The following is a 16,640-nucleotide window of genomic DNA, read 5'->3' as shown; positions in this document are numbered from 1 at the left end:
TCAGCCAGTGACTCGCAGCCCGCCGCCATCTTTGACCCCCGTCTACGCTCGACTCCGCAGGACGCGTGCGCCGATTGGCTGCGGCATTCGTGACGCGGCTCCGTGGGGCGCGGTGATTGGTTCGTGCAGGGAGATAAATCCTGCAGTGTGGGGGAGAACCAGGGGAAAACAAGCTTCTCGTCACAGAGCTGCACGTGATGGGACTTCTTCCCTACGAGGAAACTCTGACAAACTTTCTGTTCAGTGCAACATGTCTCTGCAGAGCGTCACACAGAATCCAAGCATCAAGCATTCACTGACCGGATCCCAGAGGACTCAAAATGGCTGCTTTCTTGCTATCTTCTCCAGACAAGCTTCAGAATTATATATATTGCAGAGCAGGTTTACACATAAACAATTGGCTGCGGTGCAAGTGCAAATATAAAAAAAAAACTATAAGCACCAGGGGAATGATTGTGCAATAAGTTGCAAGTCACTAGAGACTTGCACATCTTATATTCATATTGATTTATTCTTTTATACCTTTGCAAACAACTACTGCAATTTTGCACACTTGCCTCTTTTTGTCATCTTTTGTATTAAATGTTTTGTCCCTCGTTCTATGTACAGTGCCCTTGACATGTTGTAACACAACAATTTCCCAATTTCGGATCAATAACGTACATCAATCTATCTATCTATCTATCTATCTATCTATCTATCTATCTATCTATCTATCTATCTATCTGTCTATCTGTCTGTCTGTGTGTCTGTGTGTCTATCTGTCTATCTATCTATCTATCTATCTATCTATCTATCTATCTATCTATCTATCTAAAGTGTTTCTGAAGAATCAAAACTAAATTTGGCCAAATAATCAGGATCAGAAGTGAAAGTGAGAGTAGATCGGGGCATGACGTCACTCTGCCAGGTGCGTCTCAGCCAATCTGTGGGCGTGGTTTCAGATCACGTGTGCACACCTATAAATGCTTCCTGGTTGGCGCCGTGGTGTGGACGCTGTCACACCATGTGAGGTGTGGAGAAGGTTTGCATGCAGCAGTCCTGAGCATCCTGCAGCCATGAGTTTAGACAAGCCGTACATCGGCTGTAAAATAGGGTTAATCTCAAGAGCCCAGAATCGTTATGAGGGGATTCTGTACACTATCGATAAAGTCAACTCCACAGTGGTGCTGGCTAAAGGTGAGTGGTGGTGGGCCTGACTCATTCAAACATGGATGTCGCGTTGCACACTTTCTCAAACGTTGTCTTTTTAACTAGTCAAGTGCTTGGGAACGGAGGGACGACTCACTGACCGACCAACGCCGCCCAAAGATGATGTTTACGAGTACATCACTTTTCGGGGAAGCGATATTAAGGACATTTCGCTGTGTGAACTTCCAAGATCCCATCACGGCCTGCCTGCAGACCCTGCGATAATACAGGTATACCAGAGCAGCATGGCTCACAGCCCTCACAGCCTGATACCGTTAAAGTGGAAGCGGCATATTAAGACTCATAAAATGTGAGTTTAATAGTGTTAACCTCTTTTAATCAGTCATCTGGTGCAGGCTCTTCAGGCATCTGCTCAGCTCTTGGACCATTTAGCCCCATGAGGATGCCCGCCTACAACCAGCTCGCTGCCGGCTCTCTGCTTAATCAACAGTATGCTGCAGCTCTTGGCCTCGGTAAGTCAAAGAGCAGAAATTCGTAGTAAACCGATAACCCTACTTCTTTAGTTTGGCTGACATCCCGATATGTAACTTGTTTAAACACTGGGGTATTCTACTATGTTGTCCGTACAGGGCCTGTGATTCCTGGCTTACATATCAGAAGGGGCCCCATGGTGGAAAAGTCTGTTCAAACCCTCCATGTAGACAGATACAGGCAGAGGGGAGGCTTGTCTGCATCCCAGGAGCAGGAGCAGGGGTGGGACAGGAGGTGGCCCCAAAGGACCAGAGGAGAGGGTTCCAAAACCTCACGGGTGTCTGGAGCCCCTTGTAAGCATGCAGGAATGCAATGATAAAAGCCTAAATATGTTAAATAAAAGTTGTTAATAGTCTGGAAGAATGTTGAGGGTGCACTTCTAAACAATCTTATTTTATTTTTGTATATATATAAGCAAAGGTCAGCCAAGCTGTGCCCAGACCTCAACAGGACGCTCGGCTACAGAATGATGAAAACAGGCCACCATCCCGAAGAAGACAAGGTCATCATTAATGTACATGTTGGTAAAGGAGTAAAAAATACTGAATTTCCTATATTAAGACTGATTTTTAAAGAATTATTAATTCCAGGAGCTCGGAGGCGCAGGAACTCCAGTCGCGGGCAGTTGATGGCGGCGAGTATTCCATCTCCCACTCTGAAGTTTGACACAGACTTTGATTTTGATTCCTCAAATGCAAAGTTTATTAAGGAGCTGGAGGGGCAGGCAAGGACGAATGTGAAAGGTTGGTTCAATGTACAAAAATGCATCTATTTACATCTCTTGCGTGTGAGGGTGTACAATTGTTAAAATTAACATAAATTGTATAGAAGCTTAGCAGCAGATTTGGTCAACGTAGTGACAGTTACAGCGGTTTTGCATATGGCCTCCAGGGTACATGACATGAGTTTCTGTCTGCAGATGGACGTCATGTGGTAGAGAAGGAAAAGGAGGAATTGCTCTCAGCAGCAGAGGATGATCATTTTGGACCAAAATGCTACTATGACAAAGCAAAGTCCTTCTTTGACAACATCTCATCTGATAATATGTTCAGGTAAACCTCCTGGTGTTTTTTTTTTGTTTTTTTTTATCCTTCCACAAGTTGGGTCTATTGGTAGATCTAAAGTTTTGTGGCTCTTTTTGCTGTCAATCTGTTTCAGACTAACGTGGGCAGAGGAGCGGAAGCGCAATCTGGAGACGTTCGGGGTCCCTGGATGGTTCCTGAGGGGCCGTGGCTTCAGAGGTGGATACACTGGACCAAGAGGACGGGGCACTGCTCCACCTCCTTACAGAAGCAGGATGGGACCGATGTAAAGGTCAGCGTTTGATACCAGGCCACTAAAGCAAAATCCTCCCATCAGCCTCCTGTGAATATTTATCTGTGTATAACTACTGGGGCTGCTGCCACGTACCGGTCTTTGTCATGAGAAGCTCTGTTAACACTGTATGAAAACTTATGCTTTGTTTTTCCACCTTAGTCAGTTATCCTCAATTCGTATTAAGCATTTATATTCATCTGTCTCCAGTTTGAATATGGATGCATTGCACATTAAATTTGCCTGAATATATTTACTTTTTTTAATTATTAAATGAAAGTGAATATTGAATTTATTTTTTTCTACTTAAGATATGTCACTTCTAAATTTGTTTATTTTCAAAAAGCAGGGTATTGCATCTTGAATAGTCGTCACTTTAATTATATTTGATTAAAGAATGTTGTGAATATTAACATAAAATGAACTGATATTAAAACACTGCTTTATTCTGTCGTATTGAATCAACAAGTGAGAATAATGTCAATAAAGGAGAAATGCTGAGCCGCTTGTCTCATGTTCTGTGATGCTACTACAGTACACATTATATTGCAATAGTCTAGTAACTATTATCATATCAATACATGGAACCGTTGGGTGGAACCATACAGATCATATGTTCTGTTGCAGGCAGACAGGTTCCTTGTAATTCGATTTGGAGGATGTAACACGTTTTCCACTTGACATAAAGCAAATGTAGTTTAATTATGGATTTTTATTGTTGCCGCTGTCCATATGAAAACTAAGCTGAGGTTCTTTCACATACAAGTAATGTGTCAGTCGTTATAATGTTTTTTTTTTTTTGTCTGGTTTTAAAAAAAAAACAAACTTTTGCAGCCACGCGTTTACGCACAATGTGGACTGATTGGCTGTAATGAATCAAAGGAAACCTCGTCCCCAGTGCAGGAAGCTGGTAGGCTAGTACTCACTGTCTGGACCATACCACAAACGGAGGGAGAGGGATCTCACTCTATCAAGTAGCAGTTAAATATAAACAATCATTTGCACGCACACCATGAAAAACACAATCAGCTAAGTTAATTATTAAATTGGATTCAGAGACATTTCATTTTATTCCCAATTTCCCTTACCTGATAATAAAAGTCTGGCTTTGTCAATACCCCCATTTCCCAGTAATAGAGAAACTACCCAACCAAATACAGGGCAGCGCTCAATATAATAAACATTCGAGTAAAAGAAGCGCTTTTATTTCACATATGACAAAATGTCGGTGGCGTTTTCCTCGGCGCGCCCCAGGAGTAAAGGGGAGGTGACGCAGCAGACGATCCAAAAGGTAAACCACAATCCATACGCACGGATTGGACGCTCCTGTCCGTCCGTGTGTAGGGATGGATGGATGATGGGAGGGGAGTGACAATCCGTCGCCAGTGCAGTGAAAGTGGTGAACATCAGAAGAAATGGCAACTGGTATTTGTAGCGTTACAGTCGAGTGAAGGTGCGAAACCAAACAAAGCCGTGACGGTGCCAGGGAGCAGGCGACCGCTTTTTACGCACAGCGCTCATGAGGGTTTCCTGTGATGCTGCAATTTCTTGGCGTTTGTTACCTCAACAAATTAGTGTTTTCTTGTAATGTGAAATTGATCTGTTTCAAATTATTGTTTGCACATTTTAAATCACAGCACATTTGCTGGATTGTGTGGATTATTACAGGTTGCACCAGCACACAGCGTCTTATTTGCTCAATATTTTGGACACTCGCTCTATTGGAGGAAAATCGGAGTGTGTGTAAAGGCAGGGTCGTGTAGGGTGGAGAGAAACTGAGCAGCAACCGCACGATCATCTCCTGCTGCTTTTACCCTTGACTGAAACGTCCTGGTAAAAAAGCCTCTATACTGATCCATGAAAGCAGATTTCAAGCGGTGTCCTAAATAAAGACAGAGGCTGCTATTTGATTTGACTCCATTATGGAACCAAAAATAGAAAGAAATGAAACTGACCCAGAAAAATATTCCAGGCTGGGTGAAGTTCTGGTGAATCCAGGACATGATCACTCTCATGTCTGAATAGGACGTATGATTGTGAATAATGGACCACTGCACTCTGGCTTCAGATACCAATGAAGTTTTATTGTCTCCCAAAGATGCTGGATGAAAATCATTATTTAATACAATGTATAATGGATTACCAAAGCAAAGGGAAGACGGCTGAATGCACACAGTAAGTCTCCCCTTTTCTCCCTTACTGACCAAACCTTTGTAAATGTCACATTATGGCAAACGTGATGAACTAAAGCTGGTTTGTTCCGACAGGTATCAGCAGGTCCTGCACAGAAACCTGGTTTACTTGGCAACAATAGCAGATTCAAATCAGAACATGCAGTCACTTCTACCTGCGGTGAGTCCTCATCAGAACATTTCCCTCATATTCTCCCTTAATGCTAAAATGAATCGGTTCCATGACATTAAAGGAAGTTAGTTCTGGAACAAATTACTCACATTCTGTTTTCCATGTAGTTTGTCCTCTTTTATTCTAAATGTGAACACCATAGCACACTGAGTCAAAACAGGAAAGAGTAAAGGAAAATGAATGGAGAACAGCATATATAAACATACTGTGTAAAACAAATCTTTACAACCACATGTCTTGTTGTGACTGCCAATAAAGTTATGAAACGTGCGTCTCAACCTTTTAGCCTCCCACTTCCAGTATGCCAATGGGTCAGAGTGGGGGACCCGCTCCCAGCAACCTCAACGACACCATGGCACCGGGACTGGCCGCCACATCGATGATGCAGAGTCAGATGAGCAATGGTTAGAGTTCAGACTTTGTGTGTGCACATAACACAGCTCACTGTTGTTGTCCGTCCTCTGTCCCGAGAGCTGGTCTGATCCTCACATTGCCGCATGTTGGTCTGCAGATCCAATAGCCTGCCCGGTCTGTCATGCTGTTGCATCTCGTCTTTATTGTCAGCGTATCTATGTTCTCACAATCATCTGATAATCCAGTAGTTTGTTCGCAGGAGCTTTTGCAGCCTTTATTTCTTCTCTTCCATCTCTAAAGACATCATTAACACTCATCTCATGAATCTATCCTTGCATAACGTCCCGTAAGAGATGAACTGAATGTGGGGCCATGACTCATGTGGCAGCACATGAGAACGAGTGCTGGCTGCTCTGACTGTGCATGTGTGTCGTCAGGCTCCAGCCATGCCCCCATGCAGCAGCAGACATCCCTCAGCCTGCCAGCCAGCAGTTACGGTGGCTCGGCCTCTTCCTCGGCCTCCGGCTACAGCCATTCTGCACCCTCCTCCCAGGGCAGCATGATTCAGAGCCCTGCTTATGGCTCTTCCTCATCCTCCTCTTCCTCCTCCTTCAGCAACAACCTCAACATGCAGTCCAACCAAGGTGAGCCAGGGGAAGAAGAGCCCAGTAATCAGATTTTCTATGGAAAGGAACACTGTTAAGATACAAGAAGCCTGATTGCTTATTTATTTTGGTATGATGCAAGAATTGGGAATATGATAATAGAGGAAGGGAAGGTTGACAATAATGTTAAAGGTTGAAACCATAGCTAGTTGGATGATTTCTGAACTATCTCGTCCATGTATCCATGATAAACTACCTCTCAATCTTGCTTAAATGCATTTGCCTACATTCATTCATCGATCTTTAAATCCCGACCTGTCGACGCAGTTTAACCATCAAAACAACCAGACACATTCAGTTTATCAGGGAGGTGTGCATCCTCCTCCCTCCTCCCTTCTGCTCCAGGCTTGACGTCTTCTGATCTCTGACCCTTGACCCTGAGATGCAGCCCTCCTCTCCCTGGATGTCTGTGTGTACTAACTGCACCTCTGTTTATGGACTGACTTCACTGGCTTTGTTTGCATTTACTCTTCAGAGCAGCATCTTTTCCAAATAAGAGATTTTTCTTGAAAGAGGCCACTGAATGCTCTGGACCCATTTTGGCTTTATCCCTGTGCCCTTATTGGCATGGTCCTCCATTTGTTTATTTGTCTGTTTAATTTTGCACAGTTCCCTGAATGTTGTGTATGCGCTTGAATACTGAGACGTGCACAGGGTTCCTCTGTGCGTATTAACGTATGAGATCTCTCCACAATCCCACCTCCTTCCTTTAGTCTCCATGATGCAGCAGCAATCTGCCACTCCGCACTACTCCTCAGCTCAGGCTGGGGGCCAACACTATCAGGGACAGCAGGCCATGGGCATGATGGGTCAGGGCAGTCAAGGAAACAGTTTGATGACTCAGAGGCCCATTGGATCCTACCGCTCTTCACAGCAAGGTAGGTGATCCATGCTACTCTGGTTAAAGGAGACGTGTGATGCTCACATTCAGGTTCACATTTTTGATTTGGGATCTTTCTTGAAAATGTTTACATCCTCTAATTCTCAGAAAAAAAGCTAGGTGTGCATCATACAAATATTACATGTCATTAGGATTCCCTGGAAGTATCGGGCAGACTGCTGACGACACGTCTCAGTGTTTTCTGGGGAGAAGAGGAGCTCCCACTTTGCACAACTTTAACACGACACAAAAACCTTCGTAACACACTAAAGAGCATCTGAAAAAGCACAATACGTCTCCTTTAAACAGTGGGCTTGGTTTGTTTGCGGTGTGTTTGAATGGTGGCATACATCGATGGATGGACGTGAGTGTCTGTGGGAGCACTTGGACCATCCAGTGGTCATTGGAACGGCTGTTTTCTGTCCCCTGATAAGTCGTTTCACTGCATCATGGTATTAATTAGCCACCATAAAGTGAGAGCCGTATTAAAAGTGTACTAATGAATCCATCACAGTTGCATTCCTGTCGCTTTAAGAGGCAGACTGGGGATGTATCACTCAGATCCCATTAAGTTCCCGTCTCTGTAAGTCACATAATGTGTGCTCTGTCAGTGTACGCCTAATAATAGCTGCTCCCTGCCCGGTTGTTTCTTTTGAAGAAGAGGCACATTGTAGATCTGATGTATAAAAAGAATGGTTGTAAGTCCTCATTCCACCTGGTGCACCGTTATCCCTGCATCACCGGGTGATGTGTTTCCAAATAGAACCGCGTTTCAGAATTGTTTCGTCCATAGTTAACCCGGCTGACTCGGTCAGCCTCATCCCTGATTGGTTGTGGGTCTGTCGCTAGGGCGTATGTTTCAACTGTGGCTCCTCGGTTATATTGGGACATGTCAGATTTGTTGTTATGAAAGTATTTATTTTTTTTGTTGTATTCGTCCTGTAGTTCATTTCTGTATTTGTACTATATTGGGTCCTTTGTGGTTTTGCTGCATCTTCCAGAGAGTTTTCTTTTGTTCCGCTGGTTTCCTGAGTATTTTAGATAAGATTGGAAAGGGAAGGAGTGGAATCTGCACTTTCTGCACACCACCATCCAGCAGAGAACAGATTCTCCTGGATCACTGGCTTTCTGCAATCCTCATTTTCTCCTCCAAATTAACTTCTTGTACAATCTTCCCATGGAATTATTATCCGGACACACTCAGAGCTCCAGCGAGCCAATTAACCAGCAGTATTACCCTGATGGTAATCATGCACATCCATAAACTTTATACACAGCTCTCAAACACACAAATCCCCATAATGGGTCAGGCCATTTCCTTTTTACTGCAACCCCACAGGCCTGAGCCTTATTTACACCAGTGCAGAAGCTTCTGTGTCCATACTGTCCCCTTTGGTGTGCCGAGCTTTCAGATTTCAGTCAGTTCTGTAGCAGTCGTGTTCAGGAGAGAACGCATATATTTCCTTCAGGGTGTTTCTTTGTGCTTTGTGAAAGTGAATATCTGTGGTTGTAACTTTGTTGTTACACGGGTGCATTTTTCAGCTTCACACTGTTGATAATAATTTCTCCTATGTGTGTGAGTTTGCAGAGGAGTAGTTGCATATGTTGAATCCTGTTCTCTGCAGCTCACGGAGAGTTCTCATATCAGCAGTCTTCATACGGCGAGCAAGGCTACGACAGGTCATTCGATGAATCCTCACAGCACTACTACGAAGGAGGTAACAGCTCTTTGTCTTTATCAGGTGTCATTTTTCTGAACCTTCATGCCTCCGTGTGTCTGAGGGATTTCCAACCCAAAACTTTGGTAAAGGACTATCTCACGGATGTAATAGCTGACAGATGCTTATGCATGTGCACCTCCAGGAAACTCTCAGTACAGCCAACAGCAAGCCCAGTATCAGCAGAGCTCTGGCCAGCAGCAGACCTTCAGCCAACAGCAGTACTCGTCTCAACAAGGCTACACAGGACAGCCACAGGGATACGGTTAGAACAATCGTGATATTACAGTATTTTGTGCATTCAAACCAACATAAACACAATGAGCAAGTATCTTCAATGTACCCGCTCCTCCGCAGGGCCTGGCCAGGGGGGATCCTCCCAGTATTCACAGTATCAACAGGGTCAAAGCCAACAGTATGGTTCCTACCGCTCGTCCCAGGGAGGCCCTGGTGCACAGACACAGAGGCCCTACACTTATGAACAGGTACATGACTAATGCCTTTTAAACATTTGTCAAAAATATATTCGATACAGTTCAAAAGACTCATTCTATATGATAAATCTGTCAACTTTCAACTACTTAAGTTAGAAAACATAATTGCTAGGTGCTTAATGCCATAATCAGATTTCCCATGTCAAAATAATTGCTAATGCAACTATTTAAGGAATAAAAACTTTCTTGATCTTACTTTTTTACTAAGATCAAAATTTGATGATAATATCCAATGATCTAAAACCTTGCGTCCCGTTCCCACATATGATTTTCCATAAAACGTTAAGAAAGCGGATGCATGAAGGAAATATAGGATGTATTATGTGATAACAAACAAGAGGGGGGCAAAATGTGTGAGATCCAATCCATTCTCTCAGTGTGAATCATCTTGCGTTGCAGGGTCAGTATGGGAATTATCAGCAATAAACACACAACATTGTTTTCGCGTTGGAAGAGAATGAGACGCACTGAGCTCAGCTGTGGATTAGAAGACCTGGCTGCATCTCTTTTATTATCCTTTCAACATGACATTGATTTTCATTCATGCAGAGGGGAAAAAAATAATGCTTCTTTTTGCTTTTCATCAGGTAGCGTATAGAAACAAGGTTAATGTTGACCTTCCTTATAGAGCAGTAACGTCATTCGATAAACCTAAGATGTCCTTATCTTCTCTCTTTGTCTTTGCCTTTCACTTTGTCTCTGTCCGCTCATCTTTAACTTATCCCCCGCTTTGATTTCATTTTAGAAGCCGTTCTTCCTTTTTGTTCTTTTTTGGTGCACAGAGACGCGAGTCTGTGGTCTGTGAGACTGTTGCTATAAAAAGCAAATTGGCCTTGAGGGAAACGCTCCTTAATATAAATTTAATAGACTCAGTCCAGATTTTGCCTTGAGCCCCGTAGACTCACTCTTATATCTCACACTAATGGAAATTAATTCTGTAAAGGTGAAAACGTTTGGTCCTTTAACCTGACTTGATCGGGCTGGTTTGTCCGTGTTAGTCAATCTGTGACGTGTTGCTGTGTGTTGTCAAACATTACGTGTTTTCACTCTTCATATGTCTACATGGTTGATAGTTGACTGATCAATACTCAAGTGTGTTTATCATTGTCCATGATGATCAGACACTGTGGTTGTATTTTTATAGACTCTTATATGTGGAGTGGCATTGCCCTGCACAGATGCGCAGAGTTCAGAGGTGTTATATTACCATTCACTAAGGATTTTTCATAAAAATTATTGCTACTTTGTCTTGCACTTTAATTTGCAGTGACAGTATGAGAATTATTTGATATTTCGTATTGTAGTGCTACACTGTAGTGCTGTAGTATTGTAGAGCATGTTCACATATTTTTTTTAAACAAATGATCCTCAAAAAGCCAAAGTATCACAGGAACAGTCACGTTTCCTACACCTCTGCTTTAAAAAGTGAAATACACTCAGTCAGTCATGTTGAGGTCGGCTCTTATAAACTTTCACTTTACTGTTGTAATTTCTTGACTTATAATCATGGCAGCGTCTATGTTTTTTTCAATGTTATGGAATATGTTTTTGATGCATCCTATTTCAGAAATGTGTATTTTATGTATTTATCTGTCTTCTGAACATAACATCAAAACTCAGCCCTTCTGTTTTTTTTGTCAGTGAAAACTTTATCAATCATCTGCATTGTATTAATGTATTAGTAATGCTAACAATTGGAAAACTATTTTTAGATGGTGTACAAGCACACTTGCCTTATTTTACACATTTATTTTATCATCTGTCTGTCTGTCCAACTATCATATTGTGTGGGTATATATGATGATGTCGATTTATTGATTTAAAGAAAATGTCTCAGTTTCCTCCAGTTAAATCGGTAATATGGATATAAAGGATTATTTGTGTGGGGGTTCAGCTTTGCAGTATATCCTGTAGAAACTCTTTGTACCTCAGTGGGGATTGAGCACAACAAATGCAGTCATTTTGCAGGGTTAATCGAGAAGGAGAGACACCTGGCTGTCAAACAGCTGAATAACAATGTACCACTCGACAGCGACAATCACAGGCTTCTCTGACCTACAATGAATCTGTGTCAGTGTTTCATTTGCCATGTACAATATGACAATTATTTTCCAGTTCTCTGTCGTGTGTAATCACTGTGCGTGCCTGAGAGAGAGAGAGCGAGAGAGCGAGAGAGAGAGATAGAGAGAGAAAGAGAGATAGAGAGATTCTGCTGTCTTTTGTTACTGTTTGTTATAGAACAAATAAACTGACATTCACCTCTTATACGTTTGCATTTTGTGTATTTTTGTGTATATATAAATCAATCTTGCAGATTTTATAAAAGTGCTGAAAGGCTGCATCCAAATATCAGATTTTATTAACATGTAAATAAAAAGTGATTATACAAACAATTGGGAAAAAAACTAAAAAACATTTTTTACATTTGCCCCTCTAGGCAAGCTAAAATGATAGATATCAGTACAAAGTTTTCTAGCAATGGAAATTATCAGAATGTCTTCAGGACAAAGGGTAGTGAAAATATGATATGCAGGTTAATATTAATAAATTAACTAATAAATATATAAGACAATAAATATTAAATGACCAAATAAAGAAACATTGTGAAATCCCAACGTCATCCCTGCACCTTGGGAATTACATATCTTTGTACTTTGTACTTTATTTTAAACTTAATCTGACCAACGACCTTCTTGAAACACAGTTTAAAATATGTATTCTTCCAGAGAACTGAAGATTACACTGTTAACTTTGTTGTCAAATTTTAATGGCCAGAAAAACATCACCCATTTTTGCTTTTGGTGCACATGTCGCTTCCCTTCCAGCACAGAGGGGGCGAAAGAGGCCTATACAGATATCCGAATTGTCCCTTCACAGTCTCCGTAGAGTTCTACGTGACCCTTGAGCATGAGGAAGATTTGAGTTATTTGACTTTCCTTCACTTTTCCAGAGACATTAATGTGCAACGTGAAATATCAACGTGACGCATGCGGGTGTTTTCCTATTTCTCTTACTGTTTAAAGATGGTAATGGAGACACGGCTGAACAGATGTAAGCTAACTGACCAAGCTAACTAAGCTAACTAACTAGCTTCTCAGAAATCATGTTGGCGGCGTTGTGGAGGGTTCGAATCCCAAGGTGTCTTCCCACGGACATCATATCGGGACTCGCGTTGGGACCAGAGTTCAGGGGACAGGGACTGGAGCTGGTCAGACATGTCAGCTCCTCCTGCGCCATGTGCGCTAAAGCCCGAGGACAGCAGAGCAGGGGAGAGATGACGGAGAAGAAGCTGGTGAGTAAATGTGTTGTTTACCTTTCCGCCATGTTTCAGGATCTTCAGCTGAACACTTTCGTCAAAACGTCCTGGACCCTGAGGCTCTTGTTTATTCATACAACAAGGCAACACTTTATTTAAGTTATTTTATTTAATGATATGCATTAAATGTATGTATGTAATGTTTTGATTATTTATTTGGAACAATTTCATTTGTTTATATAAAATAAATAACTAGAAACTCACATTAGATTATTGCTAACATCAGATTTAATATGAAAAATATATTAATATCAACTGCCTTGATATTGATAATAAAGTAAGAATAATGTCATGTCGTTGGATTCTTTGCTCAGTAAAAAAACATCACCTTCCTCCTGTGATATTTTAAATAAAATAGAGATATTCTGGAAATGTTTTATTTTAATTTCAATGTATTGACGTAGAGCTGCTGGGTAATGGAACCGTATTAATTTTTAGATACAATTTGAATTAATTGTAATACAACAAAAGTCTGATTATATATCAACGTGCTGGTTATGCAAAGTTTTTTTCTAACCCTAATCACAAACATCTTTAAACTAAGAAGAAATGATAATGTGACATTGATTGTCATCATTTTTTTTATATTGGCCAGCACTAATCTAAGTCTGATTAAATTCAACTCTTGGTTAACTGAGGCTTTATGAAACAGCACTATGTAATCTTCATCGTGTGATATATATAATGATTTTAATAAAATACTTAACCAAATCTTAAACAGATACATTTATCTCAAAAACCCAGAACATCTTAAAAAGGATTAAAACACTTCTACACTTACACAAAGTTACAAGTGTTATCCACAGCCAGTCCACCAGATGTAGAATCTGAACATTCTCTTCCAGCCTATAGTGTTGTGTTCATGGTGACCTGCTGAAGTGTGGGTCACTCAGCTGTGTTACTGTTCTGTTAATTGGTCCCGTAGACCCGTCACTTTGTGGACCATCGCCGTGTGAAGCTGATGGCTGGGTCAGGGGGTAAAGGGGCCTGCTGCTTTCACAGTGAGCCCCGAAAAGAGTGGGGTGGACCAGATGGAGGGAATGGAGGTGATGGAGGAAGCATCATTATCAAGGGTAAGCTGTTATTGAATGACGTATCCGCAACACTTTCCATTCCTTCACTTACTACACTAAAAAACAAATACACAGCCCCTGATAGAGCTCCCTCCATTCGGCATTATATCTCAACATGCTTCCATATTCCTTATTCTTCATTTGCGTGCTTTCAGCGAATCGGTTTGTCAAATCCTTGGCACAAGTATTTCCGTTGTATAAGGGAGAGGATGGGCAATCGGGTGGAAGCAAGAACTGTTATGGTCGGAACGGCAGCCCAACCTACATTCCTGTGAGTCCATGCTTTTGATCATAAATCCCTTTTTTCTTTATAAATTAATTTATCGTGTTTCGTCACCCTCACCTTGCCTTTGTGATTCTTTTATTTGTAAAGGTGCCGTTAGGCACTGTGGTGAAGGAGGAGGGAAAAACGGTAGTGGACCTCTCTGAACACGGGCTAGAGTATCTGGCTGTATTTGGAGGGGCCGGAGGAAAAGGGAATCGATTCTTTCTGTCCAATGAGAACCGAGCCCCCATGACGGCAACCTCAGGTGCGCCAGGAGAGGAGAGGGTCCTCCAGCTGGAGCTACGCACCATGGCACACGCAGGACTGGTGAGAACTTATACAACATTGACATATCGCTTTTCAACACCACAAACTTGTTTTTGATCTGTTTTAATTAATATCCCATCAGGTGGGTTTTCCCAATGCTGGGAAATCCTCGTTGTTGAGAGCCATATCCAATGCCAGGCCTGCTGTGGCTGCTTACCCATTTACAACACTCAGCCCACATGTAGGAATTGTCAGTTACAGGGATCATGAGCAAGTTGCAGGTAGATGTTTTTAATTATTTCATGTATTGTTTATTATTCTTTCAAAATAAAAATAAAGTTTAAACTAGCTCTTTTCCAGCACAACATTATAACGTGTTCTACTCTTACTCTTGCTCTGTGTAGTTGCTGATATCCCAGGCATCATCCGAGGAGCCCATCTAAATCGAGGCCTTGGCATCTCTTTCCTTCGTCACATAGAGCGCTGTCGTTTCCTCCTCTTCGTCCTGGATCTGTCCGCTCCGGAGCCCTGGACTCAGCTCCAACATTTACGCTATGAGCTGGACCAGTATGAGCCTGGTCTGTCCCAGAGGCCTCAGGCCATCATAGCCAACAAAGTGGACCTGCCCGAGGCCCGGGAGAAGCTTGAGACTCTGAGGAGCCTTGTCATGGAGCGGGTCATTCCCGTGTCGGCTCTCACTGGACAGAACACAGAGGAGCTCATCCTCCACCTCAGGGAGCTGTATGATGGCTACCTCCAAGGACAAGGTGGTGGGGAAGGGAAACCCACTAAGTGGTAGAAAAAACGATTTCCTTTTGCTTTAATGATATCTCTGTAATGTATATACACACTGGAAGATGAAGAATGTATTTATTTGCTTAATAAATATATGAACAAGACAATTTTATGTTTGTTTTTTCTTGATGACTTCCAATATAGGCTGAAAACACGAATATCCTGACAATGTTTAAATGTAGTGTTAGGATTAACAACTACCTGTCACATCTGACAAATAATACAAATATACAGTATTATTTTTAGACAAATCCTGGACATCAAAACTGAGGACACGGAAAATACTGTGTTTCCAGTTCCCAAATGAACCAGCAGAGGGCATGTATCACATAACATTTACAATTGAACCAGTTGTGGTTAAAAAACTTATTGTGATGTGTCATATTTAATCACTGCTTATTCAGCTCCAAAAGCAAATCGAGCTTAATGGAGAAATAGAGGTAAATAAATAAAATCAAGAAAACCGGTGAATAAGCAGAACGGAAAAACACTGTCGAGCTTGCAAATTGTCTCCCAGAGGCCTGGTGTGGTCAGGGCTTGAATAAAATAAGGCGATCATCTCTTAACTTGGTTCCAAGGTTGATTGTTGTTTATGTTCTTCGTTCACAAGAAAACCACTACTGACAAAGATGCTGTACCAGCCTTTGATCCTGCACTGGGATAAATGGGAGGATAAATAATTTAACTGCATCAAGCTAAAAATAGTATTAAACAGCTGCTAGGGGAGATATAATGGAAGCTTTTACTCTTAAGCCTTAGTTGGAAGGGATGGTTAATGAAAAGGAAGGTCGAAGAATGAATGGCATGAGCTGTTGCACTGTGATACTGAAGAGGTAAAAGCTTCTATGGAAACGTGCCACTCCTGTGGTTTCGTTTTAACAGAATAAACGTCAGCCTCCTTCCCTGGAACTTCTAATGGAGCCTATTGTGTCTTATTTGGCTGTCTCACGCATTTTCTGTTTGTAGATCGGGTGCTTTGTTTACACTTAAAACCCAACATGTCAGCCAACAGGGAGCTATTTGCGTTGGCATCGTGGTCATAATTTTGCTAAACTTGTCTGTGGTGTGGTTTATGATCATGAGGTCTGCTTCCTCCCTCTTTCTACAGATCAGCATGTGACAGGAATGAATAAGGAGGGTGAGAAACGGACCACAATCCCCCTGGGGCTGTCTTCGTCTGCCTCGTCAGCTTAAAAAAGTATCACATGGCAGAGTGAGCAGTGTGTAACGCATACAAATCATGTCATGAGTTATCAACAGATTTCCTTCAACATAAAACTTGTTTTTTAATATGTTGACAGTTTACAGTACTTACATGTTGGAATTGTTGCCAGCAGGGGGCAGGTGAAGTGTAAAGTAAGGAATCAAAATTATTTTTGGGTCAAATTGCTGCTTAAATATATAAATATATAATACATGAAAACAAGATTACCAGCTTTCAGCCCAGGTTTA

The 16,640-nt window shown here is 41.8% G+C and overlaps 3 protein-coding genes across 4 annotated transcripts; all 3 read left to right on the top strand.

The window, feature by feature from the left end:
• Positions 1-950: 950 nt before the first annotated feature.
• LOC133956958 (protein LSM14 homolog B-like) lies at positions 951-3,513 on the top strand. Its single transcript, XM_062392334.1, has 8 exons — positions 951-1,179; positions 1,258-1,421; positions 1,535-1,664; positions 1,782-1,976; positions 2,099-2,185; positions 2,274-2,426; positions 2,603-2,735; positions 2,842-3,513. The coding sequence occupies exons 1-8, from the start codon at positions 966-968 to the stop codon at positions 2,993-2,995; spliced, it is 1,230 nt and encodes a 409-aa protein (XP_062248318.1). The 5' UTR covers positions 951-965; the 3' UTR covers positions 2,996-3,513.
• Positions 3,514-4,175: 662 nt separating this feature from the next.
• Positions 4,176-11,739, top strand: LOC133956961 (calcium-responsive transactivator-like). Of its 2 annotated transcripts, XM_062392338.1 has the most exons (10): positions 4,176-4,288; positions 5,096-5,172; positions 5,265-5,349; positions 5,648-5,765; positions 6,153-6,359; positions 7,094-7,258; positions 8,886-8,978; positions 9,124-9,243; positions 9,336-9,463; positions 9,872-11,739. In XM_062392338.1, the coding sequence occupies exons 1-10, from the start codon at positions 4,220-4,222 to the stop codon at positions 9,896-9,898; spliced, it is 1,089 nt and encodes a 362-aa protein (XP_062248322.1). In that variant the 5' UTR covers positions 4,176-4,219; the 3' UTR covers positions 9,899-11,739. The 2 variants fall into 2 exon arrangements, with proteins under 2 accessions (XP_062248322.1, XP_062248323.1); XM_062392339.1 differs by lacking the exon at positions 6,153-6,359.
• A 604-nt stretch (positions 11,740-12,343) lies between these two features.
• Positions 12,344-15,295, top strand: mtg2 (mitochondrial ribosome-associated GTPase 2). The gene is made up of 6 exons (XM_062392335.1): positions 12,344-12,764; positions 13,714-13,861; positions 14,017-14,132; positions 14,235-14,453; positions 14,536-14,674; positions 14,798-15,295. The coding sequence occupies exons 1-6, from the start codon at positions 12,576-12,578 to the stop codon at positions 15,190-15,192; spliced, it is 1,206 nt and encodes a 401-aa protein (XP_062248319.1). The 5' UTR covers positions 12,344-12,575; the 3' UTR covers positions 15,193-15,295.
• Positions 15,296-16,640: the final 1,345 nt, after the last annotated feature.

This window comes from Platichthys flesus, chromosome 7, assembly GCF_949316205.1.
Source record: "Platichthys flesus chromosome 7, fPlaFle2.1, whole genome shotgun sequence".
Lineage (NCBI taxonomy): Eukaryota > Metazoa > Chordata > Actinopteri > Pleuronectiformes > Pleuronectidae > Platichthys > Platichthys flesus.
Note: the sequence above shows the minus strand (reverse complement) of the source record. Positions and strands in the feature narration are given on the sequence as shown.

Excerpts from the sequence above, each read along its gene's own strand:
- LOC133956961 (XM_062392338.1), top strand. The coding sequence starts at position 4,220 with ATGTCGGTGGCGTTTTCCTCGGCGCGCCCCAGGAGTAAAGGGGAGGTG. Across the intron at positions 5,173-5,264 it reads AAGACGGCTGAATGCACACA|GTATCAGCAGGTCCTGCACA; the intron begins GTAAGTCTCCCC and ends TTGTTCCGACAG. Across the intron at positions 8,979-9,123 it reads ACAGCACTACTACGAAGGAG|GAAACTCTCAGTACAGCCAA; the intron begins GTAACAGCTCTT and ends GTGCACCTCCAG.
- mtg2 (XM_062392335.1), top strand. The coding sequence starts at position 12,576 with ATGTTGGCGGCGTTGTGGAGGGTTCGAATCCCAAGGTGTCTTCCCACG. Across the intron at positions 12,765-13,713 it reads AGATGACGGAGAAGAAGCTG|ACCCGTCACTTTGTGGACCA; the intron begins GTGAGTAAATGT and ends TTGGTCCCGTAG. Across the intron at positions 13,862-14,016 it reads AGGAAGCATCATTATCAAGG|CGAATCGGTTTGTCAAATCC; the intron begins GTAAGCTGTTAT and ends GCGTGCTTTCAG.
- LOC133956958 (XM_062392334.1), top strand. The coding sequence starts at position 966 with ATGCTTCCTGGTTGGCGCCGTGGTGTGGACGCTGTCACACCATGTGAG. Across the intron at positions 1,977-2,098 it reads ACGGGTGTCTGGAGCCCCTT|CAAAGGTCAGCCAAGCTGTG; the intron begins GTAAGCATGCAG and ends TATATATATAAG. Across the intron at positions 2,427-2,602 it reads GGCAAGGACGAATGTGAAAG|ATGGACGTCATGTGGTAGAG; the intron begins GTTGGTTCAATG and ends TTCTGTCTGCAG.